This window comes from Nomascus leucogenys, chromosome 2 (genome assembly GCF_006542625.1).
Source record: "Nomascus leucogenys isolate Asia chromosome 2, Asia_NLE_v1, whole genome shotgun sequence".
Lineage (NCBI taxonomy): Eukaryota > Metazoa > Chordata > Mammalia > Primates > Hylobatidae > Nomascus > Nomascus leucogenys.
The window spans coordinates 52,918,700-52,939,235 of NC_044382.1; the positions used below are offsets into that span (position 1 = coordinate 52,918,700).

Genomic DNA, 20,536 nt, shown 5'->3' on the forward strand with positions numbered 1-20,536 from the left:
AAAGTAAAATTCCTGGAAGTTGTATTCAGGCAGATGAAAGTGGACTTGAAGTCAGCCTGCAGAAGACCAGCCACACACTCTGTAGCAACTTCAGTCAGCAAAGCCAGAGGGCAGCTGGAAGCCCAGGCTCTCTGGAGTGTTCTTCATTCATTTAGCCATTCATTGAACAAAAAGGTATTGAGACCCCATAGGCCTTGTTCTAGGTGCTGCAAATACAGCAGAGGACAAAACAGCCAAGGTCCTGAGGTCTTGGGGAGGTTATATCTATTAGGGGAAACTGGCAGATCAAAAATAAGTAAGTGAGGGCCTGGGGAATGGTTTCTGTGATTTCTTACAGCACCCGAATGGCTTTCTGTGAGTAGAGGACTTGTATTTCTAGAAGTCAGAGCAAGTATTGGTTGACAGAGTTTGGGAAACAGCCTTGTTGAGGCTCCTGAGCCTAGGTCAAGGCTGATGCCTGGGCCTGGCATGCAGCATGACCTGACTGGCAAGGATGGCAATCTTTGTGGACTTGTTTTAGTTTTTCTCTTTTTTAAGATTTCTCAGGCATACCTTTCTTGGGGAAAATGGTACTGCTAACACTTTACATGCTTGGAAATAGCAGGAAATGGAGATTTCATTTCTGCAAAATAGATCATTCTCTCCTCAACTAGCACATCACCTCTCAAACTAGCTAGACTGTCACTACTGACCCATTCCAGAGGACACATCCAGTACCAAACACCTCCAAATAGGAGTGTTGTCCTGGGCAGGGATTTCTCTCCCCTTCTCCCCACCACAGGCCTCCTCCCACGTGGCCAATTTAGAGTTGTTCAAGGGCACTATTATTTTCCCCACTGAGACAGAATCTTGGGAGTTGAATCTGCAGGTGAAGTAAGTGGCAGATTCAAGTTCCTGTGATGCAGTCCACTGAGCATGGGCTTGGAGTGCTACGCTCCCCTAGCTGACTCCCTAGTTTCACTCTTTTCTTGCTACTTCGCCTACTGTCTTTCTGTCCATCACAAATCAGACCCAAGCTAAACCCTTTCTTCTTGCCATCCTCTCTCCCTCTCCTTCATCCCTATCCCTCTCCCCCTTCGGTCTTCCCTCTGGCCTCCAGATCCCAAGGAGGAATCCCTGTCTTCATTGTCCTCTGAACATTATAGGCTCTGCCCATTGTAGTCTTGTGCTGGTTTTTCCTGTGGTTTTGGATACTGAACATCTTTCCATCTTTCTCAGTTTTATGAGTGCAGCCTACTTCTCTGTTCGCTCCTTTGGAGATCTCCCATGTTTCTTTTTGCTTTTCTTTGCAGAGAATCAGCCCTCCAGCCCTTCCTTTTCTTTTCTTTTCTTTTTTTTTTTTCAGCTGAAGTCTCTCTCTGTCTCCTAGGCTTGAGTGCAGTGGCATGATCTCGGCTCACTGAAACCTCTGCCTCCTGGGTTCAAATGATTGCCTTAGCCTCCAGAGTAGCTGGGACTACAGGCATGCACCACCAAGCCTGGCTAATTTTTTATATATTTAGTAGAGATGGGGTTTCGCCATGTTGGCCAGGCTTGTCTCAAACTCCTGACCTCAAGTGATCTGCCCAGCTCGGCCTCCCAAAGTGCTGGGATTACAGGTGTGAGCCACCGCACCTGGCTAGCCCTCCATTTTCATGCATTCTTTCATATGCATGCTAGGTTCTAGAATACAAAATGGGGATGCATCAAACCAGCCTTTCCCCAGGAAGCTTGGTATAGGGGGGAGAACTGGCCTGAAACTGAGCCAGAGGCCTGCAGAGAGAAGTGAAAGTGTTGGGTGTCTGTGGGAACAAAGTGGGAGGATGACCCATTCTGGCTCGGAGAGGCTCCAGGCTCTTCAGGAAGAGAATGGGGAGGAGTATTCTGGGCAGATGGAACAGCATACACAAAGCTGGGGAGGTGTCAAAGAACATGATGTGTTTTTGGAGTTTTGTGGAGTTTAGTGTCATTGATGATGGGGTGTAAACATAAAGAATGATGGGAGATGAGGCTGGAAAGGTAATTTAGCCTGTGCGCAGTGGCTCAAGCCTGTAATCCCAACACTTTGGGAGGCCGAGGTGGGAGGATCATTTGAGCTAAGGAGTTTGAGACCAGCCTGGGCCACATAGCAAGACCTCATCTCTACAAACATCAAAAAGTTAATGGGGCGTTGTGGCACACAGCTGTGGTCCAGCTACTTGGGAGGTTGAGGCAGGAGGATTGTTTAAGCCCACGAGGTCAAGGCTGCAATGAGCCATGATGATTGTACTACTGCACTCCAGCCTGGGCGACACAGCAAGGCCCTATAAAAAAAAAGAAAGGAAGGAAGGAGGGAGGGAGGGAGGGAGGAAGGAAGGAAGGAAGGAAGGAAGGAAGGAAGGAAGGAAGGAAGGAAATTTAGGATATGACCTCCAAGAGGAAGGAAATTAACATACTATTTCATTTAATCTTTACAACAGCTTCCAGATTTTACTGCCTCCACTTTGCCAGTGAGGAACCTGAGGCTTGAAGAAGTTACATGACAAGTGGAAGTCAGCAGAGGCTGGGAAAAGTAGGGGGAGGAAAGGGGATGAAGAGAATTTGGATAATGGGTACAAAAATACAGTCAGATAAAAAGAATAAGTTCTTGTATTTGGTAGTACGCTAGGAATAATATAGTTAACAATAATATATTGTGTATTTCAAACTAGCTAGAAGAAAATCATTGGAATATTTCCATCACAAAGAAAAGATAAATGTTTGAGGTGATGGGTCTGGCCAGTGGTTCATGCCTATAATCCTAGGAGGCCAATATGGGAGGATCACTTGAGCCCAGGAGTTCAAGACCAGCCTGGGCAACATGGCAAAGCCCTGTCTTTACAAAAAACTTAAAACTTAGCTGGCTGTGGGCCAGGCGTGGTGGCTCATGCCTGCAATCCCAGTACTTTGGGAGGCTGAAGCAGGCAGATCACTTGAGTCCAGGAGTTTGAGACCAACCAGGGCAATGTGGCGAAACCCCACCTCTACTAAAAATACAAAAAAATTAGCTAGGTGCGGTGGTGCATGCCTGTGGTCCCAGCTATTCGGGAGGCTGAGGTGGGAGGATCACCTGAGCCTGGGAGGCAGAGGTTGCAGTGAGCCAAGATTGTGCCACTGCACTCCAGCCTGGGCAACAGAGTGAGACCTTGTCTCAAAAAAAAAAAATTTAGCAGGGTGTCGTGATGTGCACCTGTGGTCCCAACTACTCAGGAGGGTGAGGTGGGAGGATCAGTTGAGCCCAGTAGGTCGAGGCTGCAGTGAGCTGTGATCATGCCACTGCACTCCAGACTAGGTGATAGAGTGAGACTCTGTCTCAAAAAAAAAAAAAAAAAATGACGTGATGGATATCTTCATTACCCTGAATTAATCATTATACATTGTATCCATGTATCAAAATATCACATGTACCCCCAAAATATGAACAACTATTACATATCAATAAAAAGAAAACAGTTGCTAAGGGCTTGGGCTCCAGAGTCCTGGGTTTCGTTCCTAGTATCTCCACTTACTTGGTGCACTTAGTCCCCTACCTCTTCCTGGACCTAGCTTCCCATGTGCTCAAAGGGAGTGATGATACCAGAGCCTACTTTGTTGTCAGGGGAAGATTGGAAGGATTCAGTTTAAAAGTCCATGGGTAATAAATGTTAGCTCTTAAGTGACAGAGTCAGAATTTACCCCAGATATGCTGAGTTCAAAGACCTTGTGCTTTTCGTGTATACCCTACTCCCTCCATTGATTGTGAAGGACCTTATGTGCAATGCAAAGGAGAGTCTGGATTTATCCCATAGCAACAGGAAACACTAAAGTTTTTTAAGATGAGGAGTGATTTGGACTCACCTCATATGTTTGCAAGACCACTGTGTGGAGAGGACCTGGGGGCTGGGGGACCAGGACTAGGGGAAAGGAAAGGAGAGAAAATGGAGAGTCAGGATGGGCATGGTGGCTCACACCTATAATCCCAGCACCAGCCGAGGCTGGTGGATCATTTGAGGCCAGGAGTTCAAGACCAGCCTGGCCAACATGGTGAAACCCCATCTCTACTAGAAATCCAAAAATTAGCCAGGCATGGTGGCGGGCACCTGTAACCCCAGGTACTCGGGAGGCTGAGGCAGGAGAATCACTTGAACCTAGGAGGCGGAGGTTGCAGTGAGCCTAGATTGCACCACTGCACTCCAGCCTGGGTGATAGAGCGAGACTCTAATGTTCCCTTCTAATGCTGTGGAAAGAAATCCCAGGGTTCCTGGAGGTCCAGAAACTTCATAACGGACACTGGCTCTAATCTCAGTATACATAAATTGTGGTCTTTCATATCTTCTCTCCCAAACTGAGAGCTTCTTGAGGGCAGGCACAGTGTCTGACTGTGGCCCTGGTGATGCACAATGAGTATTTCTCAAATGAAAGACGGTCTTCCAGCGTTCCACGCACACACTGTCTCCCCCATTGTTCACTGCCACAGGAAAGTACTCCCCACGATCCCACCTTTGCCCAGTGCTTTTGCAAACCCTCCAGCCATCCGAGGTGGGAAAGATTCTCCCACTCTGGCCTGCCTTCTTTTGCATTGACCTTAAGTGATTATGTGGGCACAGTTTATAGCTTGGCCACCAGAGGGCTAGTCTCAATGCTCAGGATTTTTGAGAGCAACTTCACAAGGGCTTCATTGACATAGCAGCATTTAGAGGCAGATTATTTGTTGGTTTCAGACTGAATCTGGGGCACCTGTCCATTTTTAGGATCTGGTGCCTTTAAAGTACCACTTGCACTGCTATATCCGGAAATTTATTGGGAAAATATTATGTATCTTCTTCTAGCGTAAAGACAGAAAAAAAAAAAAAAAGGGAGGGGTGCTGATGTTATGGTAATCTGCCCCCTGCAAGACTTTTGAGGGAGAACGGGTCCCTGGGTAAGGGCGGCACAAACACCGCCCTGGGCTTCAGGCTTGCCTAGTTGGGGTGCTCCACTCCAGCCTCAGCCCACCCCTGGTTGCCTGATCCTTCAAGCTGACAAGTTCTGGACTTGGAAGACTGCTTGGGCAGGCCACAAAGCCTTTGACCTCAGCCGCCTCATCAGTAAGACACTCACCAACCACATCTGTCTCACAGTATCATGTCATGGTAAATGAGCAAATGTGTGTCAAGTGCGTTGAAAAATGTGGAGTCCTGTGGCAATATAAGACATGTTTATTATACCTCAATCTCACCACTTAGATCACTACCCAGGGTTAGGATGAACACAAACAATAGCAAATCACAATTATAACAGGTAGAAAGTGGTTTTGAGTACTTGAAGGAAAATGATAGCAGAAAATAACAAGTTTTTAATGATTAAATAGAAATTACTCTTTAGATTGTGCAAGATAAATTACTATTACTCAACATAAAATTATAACAAAACTTATTTCAAAAATCAGAAGAGAAATAATCATTGGGACTTTGAATATCAGCATGTCACCCTATAGCCCTACATTTTTACATTTTTGTGTGATCGCCTAATTTATTTCAAAACACTTTAAGTTGCTGGGCATGGTGGTTCATGCCTGTGATCTCAACACTTTGGGAGGCTGAGGCGGATGGATCACCTGAGGTCAGGAGTTCAAGGCCAGCCTGGCCAACATGGTGAAACTCTGTCTCTACTAAAAATAAAAAAAAAATTAGCCGGGCGTGGTGGCAGGTGCCTGTAATCCCAGCTACTCGAGAGGCTGAGGCAGGAGAATCGCTTGAACCCAGGAGGTGGAGGTGGAGGTTGCAGTGAGCGGAGATCACACCACTGCACTCCAGCCTGGGCAACAAAACGAGACTCTGTCTCAAAAAAAAAAAAAAAAAGTAAGTCACATACTGTTTTTCCTGATCTTCACACTAGAATTGGTAGATAGTTACTTGGTTTAGATTCTCAAGATAGTACTCTTCATTATCTAACAGACTCTAGATAACCTGAAGGAAGGGAAACACCATCTACGCGTGCGGCCTGCAGACATACCTGTTGCTGAGAGAGCATCTCTGAACTACTGGCGTACATGGAAGTGTATTAGCAAACCCTCAGAATTTCCAATCAAAAGCCCAGCCTTCACAGGTAAATTGGGATAGGCTGGCCCTCCCTAAACCCCACACCAACTTTCCCCCTCCTCACCCTAACAGAAGTGGCTTCCATCCAGAGAGCAGAGACTGCCTGATTTCTGAGGCAGTCTCTGTCATCTTCTTTGATCTTCTGCCCTGCCACAGGCCCTCTCCATGGCTGCTTGCCTGCTGGAACCAACATCCTCCTCCACGCTCACTCCTCTGCATTCTGGCTTCACGTGGGCAAGGCGAGGCTTCATTCCACTCCCTCCTATTCATCAGGGAACGCCACCATTCTTTCGAGTTTCCTCCAACCACCACACACAGAATGTCCCCAAATGATCACTGTCTGATGGGTGCCTGGCAGCATAGTTCAGCCTATCTGAGACATGAGTACAAAGCATTTATGATTGTTGATGGAGTTTAGCTTCCAGGAGTGTCAAAAGCATCTATTCTGTCTGTGGATCACTGTGTTTGGTTTGATGAATTAGAAAGAATCAAATGGGTAAATGAATTTAATGACTTTGGGTACATAAGTCAAAATGTCACATGTCCCACTGCCCTTCACTGTTTATAGAAAAAAAAATAGATTTCCAGCTGGGCACAGTGGCTTATGCCTATAATCCCAGCATTTTGGGAGGCTGAGGCAGATGGATCACGTGAGGTCAGGAGTTCGAGACCAGCCTGACAACATGGTGAAACCCCATCTCTACTGAAAATACAAAAATTTGCTGGGTGTGGTGGCACGTGCCTGTAGTCCCAGCTACTTGGGAGGCTGAGACAGGAGAACCAGTTGAATCTGAGAGACAGAGGTTGCAGTGAGCTGAGATGGCACCACTATACTCCAGCCTGGGCAAAAGAGTGAGACTCCATCTCAAAAAAGAAAAGAAAAAAAAATAGACTTCCATGCCCCACTCCCTACCACACTCCTTCCAAACCTTAGGGCTACAACTGAAAAGATAAAGAAGGAAGATGTGTCTGGCAAGTGGCAAGGACCATATCCTGGGGGGGGTCTCTCTAGCATCCTCTGGGGCCCCTGGGTCAGTGAAAGCCCTGCTGGAATCAGATCCCTGGCTTCTGAGAGGTGGCGACATTGCCTGTATGTTCTCTTCCAGCCCTACATGACAATAAGGCACCTCTGGGACTCATGGACACACCCCTGTTAGACACAGAAGAGGAGGTGCACTACTGCTTCCTGCCCCTAGACCTGGTGGCCAAATATCCTAGCCTAGTGACTGAAGACAACCTGCTGTGGCTGGCTGAGACGGTGGCCCTCATCGAGTGCGAGTGCAGCGAGTTCCGCTTCATTGGTGATTGCTGTGTCCAGGGGTGGGGCTGGGGGCGGGCTGATAAGGCCCATTCACCCCTCCCCATCACATGTCCCACAGAGGCCCAGCTTGGTGCTCAGGGCCTCAGGAGCTTCCCTGGGCAGAGGTGGCGGAAGCATGACAGAGCCTTCCAGGAAGCAAGCAGATTCCAGCATTAGAATCTCACTAGACTCAGGGCTATTTTATTCCCTATTTGTTTTGGGATGGCCTGGCTGTAAAAGTGTCAGGCACTGGAAAGTGTCAGGGACCACAGGAGTTGGTGTGAAGGGCAGGGAGCTCAGTTGGTTGCCAGTCGGCTTCTCTTCTTACTCTGCCCTTATGTATCCAACTGGCTTTCAGGCCTCAGTTCCTCTCACCATAAAATGAGGAATCTAGATTGTTTCAAAGGATGGTGCTACCTGCTCTTAATGTCAGCAAACTCAGAATAAAAGGGAAGGAGGGTGGATGGTGACATGTTCCCCTGAGTCATAGCAGAATTGTCCACTTGAGGTAGTGGCCTAAGGAAGGATGAGATTTTCCACCTTTGACAGAGACAGCCTCTCTCCCCCTACTGCCCCAGGATGAGCTCTGTTTGGGATGTGAACTGAATGATCTCTTTGACCCCAAGATGCTACTGCTGTCTAGATAGATAGGGCAGTAAACACTCAAGTTACACTAGGAGCCCAAATGTCTGGAACCCCAGTCATTCATATTCATGGTCACCTAGAAAGTTGTCTGTGATGTGCTTCTGTATCTCTAAGTTGATTCACACAGGACATTAGCGTTGGCTCCATCTCTGCCTCCCATACTGCAGTCCAGGCAGGGACAAACTGCAAGTGCCACCCGCCAGCCCAGGCTCGGCTGGGCCCCTCCTCTCTAAGCAGCAAGACAACTCCCTCTTTTGGAATGACCTGCTCTTGGGTCAAGACTCACAGGGTAAGTCTCAGGGCCAGTGTGCCCACCAGGAGGGCCTGGCTTGGGAGCCCCAGGCCAAGCCACGGGAGGCCACACCCACGGCCTCAGACACAGGAAAACAAAGTAATGTGGGGTCTTTCACCTTGAAAACCACACACTCAAAGCTAATCTAATAAGGTATGTTGATAAGTTGTTTCAGAATAAGGAGAACCTAGGATAAGTTATAGCACCAGAAACCTGCCAAAACCAGGACCTATGGTTAAACCAGAAATAGCCTCATTAACTCACTGTGTTCCCTTTTGTTTTTCAAGTGAATTTTCTTCGCTCACAGAAGATTTTACTACCAGATAATTTCTCCAACATTGATGTATTAGAAGCAGAAGTGGAAATTCTGGAAATCCCTGCACTCACTGAAGCCGTAAGGTGGTACCGGATGAACGTGGGTATGTCACCAGGAAACCTTGGCCCCACCTTGACAGTCTTGGCTTGACCTGGAAAAGCCAAGAACAATCTTCCCTCCCACAACCACTTCGGGCTTTGGGGGTTAGTGAGAGAATTGGGTCTTCTGGCTGACTCTGAATCCAAGAAGAGGATTCACAGCCTGAAACCCTGCATGCTGCTCTGCCGGCTCAGCCTTCCCACTGAGGGTGGGGAGTGGGCAACCAGCCAGGGGTATAGAAAGCCCAGCCCAGCCTGGATCAGGAGGAGCCCAGCCCGGGTGGGGAGCCAGGCTGGAATGTCCTGGGCCTGAAGGCAGGCTTCTCAGGGGCAGGGGAGGTCTGCCCGGCTCGTGAAAGTGGTGGGGACTAAGAGCACCCACCAGCCATTCCCATCCTTCCTCTTCCAGGCACGGTTGGAGGTGTGGGAAATGCTCAGTGCTTCATGCGTCTCACCCGCCCCCAAATTCCCTCGTCATCTCACGTGGAAACCCCCGGCCGCTGTGCCTGTTTCTGCCTATTCCTGACGCTTGCTGATCCCTGTCCAGCCTAAGCCTTCGTGCTCCCAGCCCTACCTCATTCCAGTTTGTTCTTCCCCTCAGGGTTTCCTCAGGGCCGTTCATCATTCCATTTCCCCACTCCACCTCCATGGAAGATACTGTGCATGTTATAGGGCGCCAGCTACCTGAGCATGGCTTCAGCCGCCATCCTGAGAATGTGTAGAACTGCATTGCACATGGGAAGTTTGGCCTGGACATCACCAGACATTTATCCCATGGCAATCAGGCCTTTCCTTATCTTCAGGCATAGATTTCCCAGCCTTCTCCCAGACAAACAGAAACCCATCCTCTTGGCCAGGTGCTGGTGGCTGCCTGTAATCCTAGCACTTTGAGAGGCCAACGCAAGCAGATCACTTGAGGTCAGGAGTTCGAGACCAGCCTGGCCAACATGGTGAAACCCCATCTCTACTAAAATACAAAAATTAGCCAGGCATGGTGGCACACACCTGTAATCCCAGAAACTTGGGAGGCTGAGGCAGGAGAACTGCTTGAACCCAGGAGGTGGAGGCTGCAGTGAGCCGAGATCATGCCACTGCACTCAAGCCTGGGTGACAGAGCGAGACTCCTTCTCAAAAAAGAAACCCATCCTCTTTGTGGGGAGTGGCATGCTCCAGCAGGTCTCAGGACCCTGTCCCAGGGCCTTATAATCCGCTTCAGGCGGTGTGAGTTCAGCTCCTTCCCTCAAAGCCTTCTACTCCTCAGAGAACACAAATCATTGTGAGACAGTAGCGTAGTCCCTGCTCCACAGAGCAATGCAAAGATGGAGGAAGTGTGTTGACAGTCAGGCTCTGGAAGCTGGCAGCACTCCTCAAACACAAAAGTGGCTTTAGCTTTCTACAAAGCATCACAATAAGGGCAACAGCTGTGGTAACCTTGGAGATGGATAGAGCTGACCTCAAATCCTAGCCCTGCCCCTGCCTAGCTTTGCAGTTTAGGGCAAGATACTTCATTAGCCTCTCAGGGCAGGTTCTTCAACATGAAATGATGATAGCCCTACCCCCTCTTGTAGGGTTGCTCTGAGGATTGGAGATGATCCACGAACATCCCCCAGCAGTGTGCCCACTGGCACATCGTTGCCATGGGAGCAGGGTCCTGAAGGCTGTGATAACTGTATTCTCTGGACTGTACCCTGGGCCCACTATAGGAGAAAAAGGTCCCATCCATAAACCAGCAACCCAAATACCCACCCTGAAAATAATGCCACACAGTATGTCTCTGGGAGAAATTCTGCCCAGGAGAGCCAGCAATAGGGGCTGTGAATCCAGGAAGCCTGTAACACACATTGAGTTTCCAGGCTATGGTTGCCATTCTTTACCCTTGGATGGTTACAGAAGAGCTTGGAACTAATGGAGACTCCTGCAGGGGCTGGGGCCAGATGGCTGCTTTCCTGAAACTTAGGAAATTCAGATGCTAGTGATAGAGCAAATGAATCCCCCCACTCCCAACTCACCTCCCAACAAATAGTTATGACTTCTAAGCCTGAGTATACAAAAAAATTATACTGATTTTGAGAAGATCTCGATTTGGACTGTGCAAGGAAATATTCTTCCTCTTAGTCTCCTCGGTACAATGGAGGCAGCAGTAGGAACCGAGCCCCAAAGCCTCCAATCCAGCTATGACCATGGGGGGCCTAGGAGTCACCCCTTTCTCCCTGACACAGGTGGCTGTTCCCGGACCACCTGTCCTCCCCTGAGCCCCGGGAAGGGGGCCTGCACAGCTAGCCTGGAGTCCGTGAAACCGCTCTACACGATGGCCCTGGGTCTGCTGGTCAAGTACCCGGACTCTGCACTGGGCCAGCTTCGCATCGAGAGCACGCTAGACGGAAGCCGACTGTACATCACAGGGAACGGCGTCCTCTTTCAGCATGTCAAGTGAGGCCCTCCTTAGGGCACGCTGAGTCCCATCACCCTTGGCTCTGCCCTTCCCTCTAGGAATAACCTGGGGCCTTTCCCACTAGCCAGAGGTGAAGTGTGTCCTTGGGGCCAGCCCATCATTTTAGCCATTCCCATCACCAGCACCGCCACACTACCACCAGGTTAGGGCCTCAAAGGAGAGGGCTGGTGCCAAGGTACAAGGGTGGCTAAGGTTCAAAGGCTTCAGACCATTTCCTATTTCTGTCCTCTGCAGTCCATTTCCCTGGTTCTAGCCCTGTGCTAGGTCTGAGGTCACCAGGCCACAGTCAGGGAGCTGGGTACCTCCCTGTGCAGACCCCTCTACAAAGGTCCTCTGCCACTCTTGGGAGGCTCACTGGACACACAGAATGGCCAGAGCCAGGGGTGAGCCCCCTTAGAAGCAGGGCAGGGCAGGCCAGGCCAGGCTTCCCAGAGGTGCTGATCCTCGGCCTTTGCCTTATGGGATGAGCTCAGGATGTCCTCATTAGTGCAGGGGCAAGGAATCCAACCCTGTTTTGTAGATGGGCAAACTGAGGTGCATAACAACAGAGCAACTCTCTGAGGGTCACAAACAGACTGGCACCAAAATCGAAAGTAGAAGTGGGTTTTCTGGAGCCCCTGGGAGAGGGTCTGCTGACCCTGAATGCTGTCTTTTCCCAGTATTGTTGTTTTGGGCTGTTTTGGCCCATAAAGTCTATATCTTTCAGAGATGTCCACCCTGATGTCACAGAGGGCAAAGACAAGTGCCTTGGAAGGGAGGGTTTGGAGAACGGGGTTGATGTTTAGACCCCAGCCTTTTTCCAAGACCGTGGCAGGCTGCAGCACAGTGACTGAGATGTCTTGGGCAGATGCGTATGGGGCAAGAAGGGAGTGGCTGGGCCCTGGGCTGGCCCTGGAACCTGAAACAGGGCCTGGAGACATGAAATTAGTCCATTTAGAGGGCTTTGCTGAAATAAGTCAAGCTCAGCTCCAAAAATGTGACCTGTTGTCCAGGCTTACTCTCCTACAAGGTTAAACAGATTTCCAGTTAAAACAAGGAAACGGGCCGGGCGTGGTGGCTCACGCCTGTAATCCCAGCACTTTGGGAGGCCAAGGCAGGCAGATCATGAGGTCAAGAGATTGAGACCATCCTGGCCTACATGGTGAAACCCCGTCTCTACTAAAAATACAAAAAATTAGCTGGGCGTGGTGGCGGGCGCCTGTAGTCCAGCTACTCAGGAGGCTGAGGCAGGAGAATGGCGTGAACCCGGGAGGCGGAGCTTGCAGTGAGCCGAGATCGCGCCACTGATCGCGCCACTGCACTCCAGCCTGGGTGACAGAGTGAGACTCCATCTCAAAAAAAAAAGAAAGAAACCCAGTCTCTATTACAAAAAAAAAACATTAGCTGGGCGTGGTGGCGGGCGCCTGTAGCTACTTGGGAGGCTGAGGCAGAAGAATCGCTTGAACCTGGGAGGCGAAGGTTGCAGTGAGCCAAGATCATGTCACTGCACTTCAGCCTGGCGACAGAGTGAGACTCCATCTTAAAAACAAACAAACAAACAAACAAACAAAAGGAAACGATGTTAATGATGCCTGATTTGAGCCAGTGTTGTGGCAAGGCATCCTAGGCATGGAAAGTTTACAGGCTCAACTCTCTTGGGGTGCAATGCTGATGTTCTTCATAATAGACCTTTCCTCTGGGCAGGAACTGGCTGGGGACTTGCCGGCTGCCCCTGACAGAGACCATTTCCGAGGTATATGAGCTCTGTGCCTTCCTAGACAAAAGGGACATCACCTACGAGCCAATGAAAGTGGCTTTGAAGACTTATCTGGAGCCAAGGACTTTGGCACCCATGGATGTGCTCAGTAAGTGAGAAAGCTTCTAGGTTTGAATTTAGCATCAGGGGAGTATCTGGGAGATTGGAGGGAACAGATGAGGTGGCCAGGATGAGGAACTGTAGATGGAGGAGGAGGGGAAAGCCAGGCCAATATTTTGGATTTTTACAAAAGGGAAACTTTCATGTTAAGTGCTCCCTCCTCATCTCCAAGCCCACAATTCGTCTCCAGCAGCAGACAGGGCTGTTACCCAATCTGGGGCCACGCAGGACCCCCAGGGCAGACCTGCCTTGACCCTGGGAGCTGACTTGCTGTGCTTCTTACAGCCATGCAGGGAGGAGCATCCTCTGTTAAACAGAGCTGTCCCTGGGTCCATTTAACAGCCAAAAAATAGGTACAGAGAAGAAACCTCGCTCAAGTTACACAGTGGTCAAGCTGGGGTTTGACTGAGTCCAAAGCTAATGTTTTCACCAGCTGCCTATAACTTCTTATTACCAAAAATTTGGGGGGCAAAGTTAAAGCTGTATCACTATCATTTAGCAACATCCGACATTTATTGAGTACCGGCCATATACCAGGACAGCAGTAGACACTGGCGGTACAGAAGTAAGCAACACAGACTTAGTCCCTGTCTTCCTGGACTTCACAGTCTAGTTGTATACATCTTATCTCTTAGTTGTATAATCTAGTTATATACCCTTCATTCATTACAGAGCTCATTAGAAACTGCTTCCCAAACATCAGAACAAGGCCTACATATAGTCATCTCCAGGAAAAGAGTCATGGGTTCATCTTCCCAGCATACAGCCCCCATTCTCCAGACATGCCTAGAGGCTTAGTCTCATAAAAGTGACAGGGATTTGATAAGAGTTGGCTCCATGACATTTGCCAAACCATGAACACAAACACACAGAGGGAGATTCCTAGCTTCAGTCTGAGTGGCCACATGAAAAGCTACACACTCAGGACACACCCAACCAGAAACTGGAGGCAGCTGGCATTGTAGGTGGACAGGGTCATCAACCCAGCTTTCCTGAGGGAGGAGGGTCAGGTGAAGAGGGCCAGTGCCCTTTCCCGCCTCACCACCCAGGAAACCTTGCAGCAAGCAAGGTTTATGTCAGGGATTTCTGCTGCTTCTCAGAGTAGGCAACACAATATGACTGAGGAAAGATATTGAGACTTAACATGAAATACACTACTGACCAAAGGGCCCTACCTGCTTTCCCTTCTGGCCATATGATGATGTGTTCTATCTCCTGGATTCCCATAGATGAGTGGACGGCAGAGATCACTGTGTATTCCCCACAACAGATAATCAAAGTGTATGTTGGAAGCCACTGGTACGCAACCACCCTGCAGACACTGCTGAAGGTACTGACGGCCTTGGCCGCCCTGCTCCCCATCTGGCATCACCACCTGAGCTGCTCTGGGGGCCATCACCTGGCCCTCACACAGCTTCCAGCACTTGCTTAGAACAAAGACTTTCCCGCCAGGCGCAGTTGCTCATGCCTGTAATCCCAGCACTGTGGGAGGCTGACGCGGGCAGATCACGAGGTCAGGAGTTCAAGACCAGCCTGACCAACATGGTGAAACCCCGTCTGTACTAAAAATACAAAAATTAGCTGGGTGTGATGGCACGTGCCTGTAATCCCAGCTACTTGGGAGGCTGAGGCACCAGAATCGCTTGAACCCAGGAGATAGAGGTTGCAGTGAGCCGAGATTGCGCCACTGCACTCCAACCTGGGTGACGGAGTGACTCTGCCTCAAAAAACAAAACAAAACAGAGTGCAAGTGGACTGAGTGGCCTGCTGGGAATGCCCTCCGGAGTTTGGGTAGGGAGGGGGCCAGCTCTGAGGGACCTGGACTGAGAAGGAGGTACGGTGGGCTTCCAAATGCCTTGAGAGGGTGGTCTAGGGGCCATCAAAAGTTGAAGCAGGGATGATGTGCTTCTTCCTGGAAGCTCTGCTCCCCACCATGGTTCCCTGTGACTGACAAGACAGGGAGATGGAAATCTCAAAGCCTCTGCTCTAGTGTAGTTGGAAAAGGGGAGTGAGAGAAGATTGACCTGCCCCTTCCCAAAGACCTAGCATCTGAGACTGAGTCTGGTGTCCAACCCCCTCCAGTATCCAGAACTGCTGTCCAACCCTCAGAAAGTGTACTGGATCACATATGGACAAACCCTGCTCATCCACGGGGATGGCCAGATGTTCCGACACATTCTCAACTTCCTGAGACTTGGCAAACTGTTTTTACCATCTGAATTTAAGTAAGTGAGGCAAGGACACAGTAAGATGAAATCACGAAGGCTGACCCCTCCCTTAGCAACAAAGGAGACCTTCAGGGAGGCGGTTATTTTATTTCCATTGTGGGAACTGTTGGCAGCGGCAGCTCCAGGAGCTCATGCCCCCTCCCACACTCCCACCCTAGCTGCCCAGCTGGATATCTCCTTGTTTGCAGGGAATGGCCCCTCTTCTGCCAGGAGGTGGAGGAATACCACATTCCATCTCTCTCAGAAGCCCTTGCACAATGTGAAGCATACAAGTAAGGAAACTTTATTACGACTCTATGTTTAGAATTTGGTCCTTTAAATTCCTCTTGAAATCCTGTCCTAAGTCCCACTCCTAGAGGATCCTGTTCTCCTTGGGGTTGAGGGAGTGAAGCAGGTCCAGGATTGGCCAGTGACCTAGGCAAAACCCTTTAAGAGCCCCTTCTTCCCTACTGTCTAGCATTAACTCCCAGCCAAAGGGCAGATCTGACCAACTGGCCAATGGCCTGATGGAAGTCTCTACTCACTAACCAACCCCTCTTGGTTTCTGCAGGTCATGGACTCAGGAGAAAGAATCTGAAAATGAAGAAGCTTTTCCCATCAGGAGGCTGCACATGGTGACAGAAGGGCCAGGGTCACTGGTGGAGTTCAGTAGAGACACTAAAGAAGTAAGCCCCAGCCTTCTCTGGTTGGTGTTGTCCTCAAAAACCACTACCACCAGGCTCAGGGTGGATGGGGGTAGGCTCAGCTACTGAGGGGTGCAGCAAAATGAAAGAGCAGGGCCTACATGGGTTCCTAGGACAGGACTTGGCTTCTGAACTGTGAAGGAGGCACAGGAACTTACTGGCCACTTGTGGCCTGTGATGCTGATTGTATCTCCTGTTGGAATGACAGGCCACTGGGCTGGCACCACCCCCACTCAGCCTGAGCAAAGCTCAAATAAGTGACCCCTGTCAGGGATGGGATTGTTCGGGGAGAGCAAGTGAAGTCTTGGAGGCCCAGCTTATTAGATCTTGGGCAAGGCGTTGATGTCCATGCCCAACCTATCCAGAGTTACTGTGCCCTTCCCTCCCCAGACCACAGCCTACATGCCTGTGGACTTCGAAGACTGCAGTGACAGGACTCCATGGAACAAGGCTAAGGGAAACCTGGCGGGGTCCAACCAGATGGAGGAGGCTGAGCAGTACGCTCGGCCCATCCAGGTGTCCCTATGCCGAAATGCCAAGAGGGCTGGCAACCCTAGCACATACTCACACTGCCCTGGCTTGTGTACCAATCCTGGACACTGGGGGAGCCACCCTGAGAGCCCCTCAAAGAAGAAATGCACCACAATCAACTTCACACAGAAATCTGAAACCAAAGACCCTCCTGCCACTCCCATGCAAAAACTCATCTCCCTGGTGAGAGAATGGGACATGGTCAATTGCAAACAGTGGGAATTCCAGCCACTGACAGCCTCCCGGAGCAGCCCCTTGGAGGAGGTCACCCTGCAGCTCCCCTTGGGAAGCAAGGCTGCTTCCCAGCCCAGCACCTCAGCTGCCTGGAAAGCCCATTCCACAGCCTCAGAGAAGGATCCAGGACCACAGGCAGGGGCTGGAGCTGGAGCAAAAGACAAGGGGCCAGAGCCAACCTTCAAGCCATACTTCCCCCAAAAAAGAGCCGGCACCCTGAAGGACTGGAGCAAGCAGAGGACCAAGGAGAGAGGTGAGTCCTGTCCCCCTTTGATCTAAGTCTTATTCACAACAGAGAAGTCAAACTCCTTGGCCAAGATGGCAAAGCAAGTTAGTGACAAAGGAGGACTAGACCCCCCCGCTCACCAATGCCATCTCTGTGCCAGGCAGCAGACACAGAAATGACTGGCACATTGGCATGGCTGGAGGGGCCAGGAGAACACATATGGCAAAGGGATGAGTGCTGTGGGAAGGAGGCGCCTATGAAGCAGGAGCACAAAAGAGGCTGAGGGCTGGGGAGTCAGCAGGGGAAGGAAGGAGAAGTCCAGGATGTTTGGAAGCGCAGGGCATGGGTCTAGCTGGAGGCCAGGCTTCACATGCAGACGTGATAAAAGATGAGGCTGAAGACAGAAGTCATCAGGACAGGCCTTGCGGGCCAGCTTCAGGACGTGGTACTCCGTTCTGACCAGGATGGGAGTGAGCAGCGTCTGAAGGATTTTAGACAAGAGCACAGGGTCAGGTGTGCCCATCAGAAAGTCTGCTCCAGGAGCAGAGGAAATGCAGCAGGAGCAAGGTATTCGAAGCCACTTGGAGTTCTTCTAGGCTAGGGGAAGCAGGCTAGGCAGGTAGTGGAGGGAAAGAGGGATGGGCCAAGGAGGAGCCAGGTTTCTAGCCTGTGGGACTGCAAGGGGGTGGATAGGCCCTTACTGAGGTGTGGGTAAGAGAAAGAGCAGAACTTGGGGAAGGGCACATACTGAGTGCGAAATGCCGAGGGACATCCAGGTGGAGAAGCCCAGGAGACAGCAGGGGCTACAGGGACTGAGCTGGAGAGAGAGCGTGTGTAGCCAGCTAAGGGGAGGTGGCCAGGGAACTGTGCTGAGAATCGCTGTGCCAGGCTGCTGCCTCTGCTCCCTCAAAGCCCTGCCTGCAGTATTGTCACCTTCTCTATTAGTGGCTCCAGCCCTGCTTGAAGGGGCCTTCTTGGACTCTTGCCTGTGAGCCCTAAGTTGGTCTGTCAAGCTTGGGATGACAAATGTCCACTCTTTGGACATGCATCAAAGGCTGGCCCCAAGTTCTCAACTTAAAATTTTATAAAGATTTCCAGCCCTCAGCTGGGTTACTGTCGGCCCCATTTGATACGTCTTAGTTCAACAGAGGAATCTGGAGTTTCTTGGAGTTCCAAAATATTCAGGATTTGGCTTGCAATGATGCCAGGGCAATGAAGAGAGGAGTGGCCAGGACAGGCCCCTGCCAGCCCAGGGTGTCACTTCTGAGAAACTAGAGGTGGCAGCTGTTGCAAGGCTGGGGTGACTTGATTGTACTGGCCTGTCACCAGAGGTCCCCTCCCTGCTTGGGCTCTGAGGTAGCTTAAGGAGAGCCCCTGCTTATGTAGATTTGATGGTAATTGAAGAAAAGAATTTTAAAAGCCTGTGCATGTGGCTCATGCCTGTAATCCCAGCACTTTGGGAGGCTGAGGTGGGTGGATCATCTAAGGTCAGGAGTTCGAGACCAGCCTGGTGAAACCCCATCTCTACCAAAAATACAAAAAGCCGCGCGTGGTGGCAGGCGCCTGTAATCCCAGCTACTCAGGAGGCTGAGGCAGGAGAATCGCTTGAACCCACGAGGCAGAGGTTGCAGTGAGCCAAGATTGTGCCATTGCACTCCAGCCTGGGCAACAAGAGCAAAAATCTAAAAAAAAAAAATTTTTTTTTAAAAAGGAGAGCCCCCTCCCTATGTTGTTTTCACAGAAAGCCCTGCCCCTGAGCAGCCTCTGCCCGAGGCCAGTGAGGTGGACAGCCTAGGGGTTATCCTCAAAGTGACTCACCCCCCTGTGGTGGGCAGCGATGGTTTCTGCATGTTCTTTGAGGACAGCATCATCTACACCACGCAGATGGACAACCTCAGGCACACACCACCCACAGCCAGTCCCCAGCCCCAAGGTGAGGCTCTGGAGCCAGGCCGAGCCCTGCACCTCCTTGTGAGGATGCCTGAGCCCCCTCCCAAGATGCCTGAGCCCCCTCCCAGGGTACTTCAGGCAGAGACAGTGGCCCCTGGGGGCCCTACCCCTCTCCCCCTCCTCACACTGTCTCTAAGCCCCTAGCTGTTGACAGATGTGGCCACATCCACTTTCCCTCCTCCACAGAAGTGACTTTCGTGAGTTTCTCTCTGTCCTGGGAAGAGATGTTTTATGCGCAGAAATGTCACTGCTTCCTGGCTGACATCATCCTAGATTCCATCAGGCGAAAGGACCCCAAAGCCATCACAGCCAAGGTGGTCTCCCTGGCCAATCGGCTGTGGGTATGTGTGACAGGCCCCAGGCCCTGGGGCACCCTGTACCTTCTCCACCTCTTCCCGTGCCCCACAATAAGTGGTGCAAGGCAAGAGGAAGTAAGCCACGATGGGGTTAAGGAGAAGAAGGCCAGGGCCAGAAGAGTGGTGGGACAGGGAGGCAAGCAGAGCAGTTGCACCTGGACTGCGCCTTGGCCAAGAGGCAGATTTGCAGTGACAGTGCCTGCCCCCTACCCCTGTGGCTCTGCGGGCCCAGAGAAGTCCCTGCTCTGCATCTCACTCTGAGGGGCTAGGAGCTGCCCTAGCCCTGCCTGACTGTGGGCTCTCCTGGTAGACCCTGCACATCAGCCCCAAGCAGTTTGTGGTAGATTTGCTGGCCATCACCGGCTTCAAGGACGACCGGCACACCCAGGAGCGCCTGTACAGCTGGGTGGAGGTGAGGGCCACTTGCAACCTGACCTCTGTGGATGCCTCAGATGGACGTGTGTCTTGCTGCACCACAGCTGGGCCAGCACTGCCCAGAAAGCTAGACAGGCAGCTTAGGCCACTGCTCCCAGGGAGGGAGAAACTGGATGAAATTAACCAGTCCAGAGTAGTCCAAAAGCAGTATTCAGGCCACTGGTTTTTACAGCTTTCCTCCAATGATACCAACTGTGCCTTCATCACTAACAACCCTGGCCACACTTAGGGACACATATCATATGAGCTCAAGCTTTGACTCATATGGGAGTGAGGCCTTTTCAACCAGTGGTACCAGCTTCACCTATCTGGCCATGATGTCACCATTTGTGTACATTCCTTTCATTTTTAAACTACTTTTAAGCATTCTTAGGCTGGGCACGGTGGCTCACGCCTGTAATCCCAGCACTTTGGGAGGCCGAGGCGGTGGATCATAAGATCAGGAGATTGAGACCCTCCTGGCTAACACAGTGAAACCCCGTCTCTACTGAAAATACAAAAAAATTAGCTGGGCATGGTGGCAGGCGCCTGTAGTTCCAGCTACTCAGGAGGCTGAGGCAGGAGAATGGTGTGAACCCGGGAGGTGGAGCTTGCAGTGAGCTGAGATCGTGCCACTGCACTCCAGCCTAGGCGACAGAGCGAGACTCCATCTCAAAAAAAAAAAAAAAAAAGCATTCTTTACAAAGAAAAAGAAAATGTTCAGTGAGGACAAAGGAATGATCAAGGGTTTTTTTTTTTTTCCTTTTCTGATTCCTTAATTTAACATTGAGGTGGAAACGATTTAGGCAGTTTCTCATTGATCTGACACTTCTATAATCAAGAGCATTATTATAACGCCTTTCACCATAAGCCCTCTAGTACCCAGTTACCATTAGGCAT

The 20,536-nt window shown here is 50.6% G+C and overlaps 1 protein-coding gene across 1 annotated transcript in view; it reads left to right on the forward strand.

Annotated features, from left to right (window-relative positions):
• KCTD19 (potassium channel tetramerization domain containing 19) overlaps nucleotides 1–20,536 on the forward strand; it is a 42,375-nt gene that overhangs the window by 21,295 nt on the left and 544 nt on the right. The window contains exons 3-15 of the mRNA XM_030795444.1: nucleotides 5,913–6,063; nucleotides 7,163–7,357; nucleotides 8,581–8,712; nucleotides 10,927–11,137; nucleotides 12,843–13,003; nucleotides 14,244–14,344; nucleotides 15,097–15,239; nucleotides 15,431–15,514; nucleotides 15,793–15,907; nucleotides 16,316–16,943; nucleotides 18,658–18,849; nucleotides 19,053–19,207; nucleotides 19,533–19,634. Of these exons, the coding sequence (XP_030651304.1) occupies nucleotides 5,913–6,063; nucleotides 7,163–7,357; nucleotides 8,581–8,712; nucleotides 10,927–11,137; nucleotides 12,843–13,003; nucleotides 14,244–14,344; nucleotides 15,097–15,239; nucleotides 15,431–15,514; nucleotides 15,793–15,907; nucleotides 16,316–16,943; nucleotides 18,658–18,849; nucleotides 19,053–19,207; nucleotides 19,533–19,634 (2,370 nt within the window). The remainder of the gene's footprint in view (nucleotides 1–5,912; nucleotides 6,064–7,162; nucleotides 7,358–8,580; nucleotides 8,713–10,926; nucleotides 11,138–12,842; nucleotides 13,004–14,243; nucleotides 14,345–15,096; nucleotides 15,240–15,430; nucleotides 15,515–15,792; nucleotides 15,908–16,315; nucleotides 16,944–18,657; nucleotides 18,850–19,052; nucleotides 19,208–19,532; nucleotides 19,635–20,536) is intronic.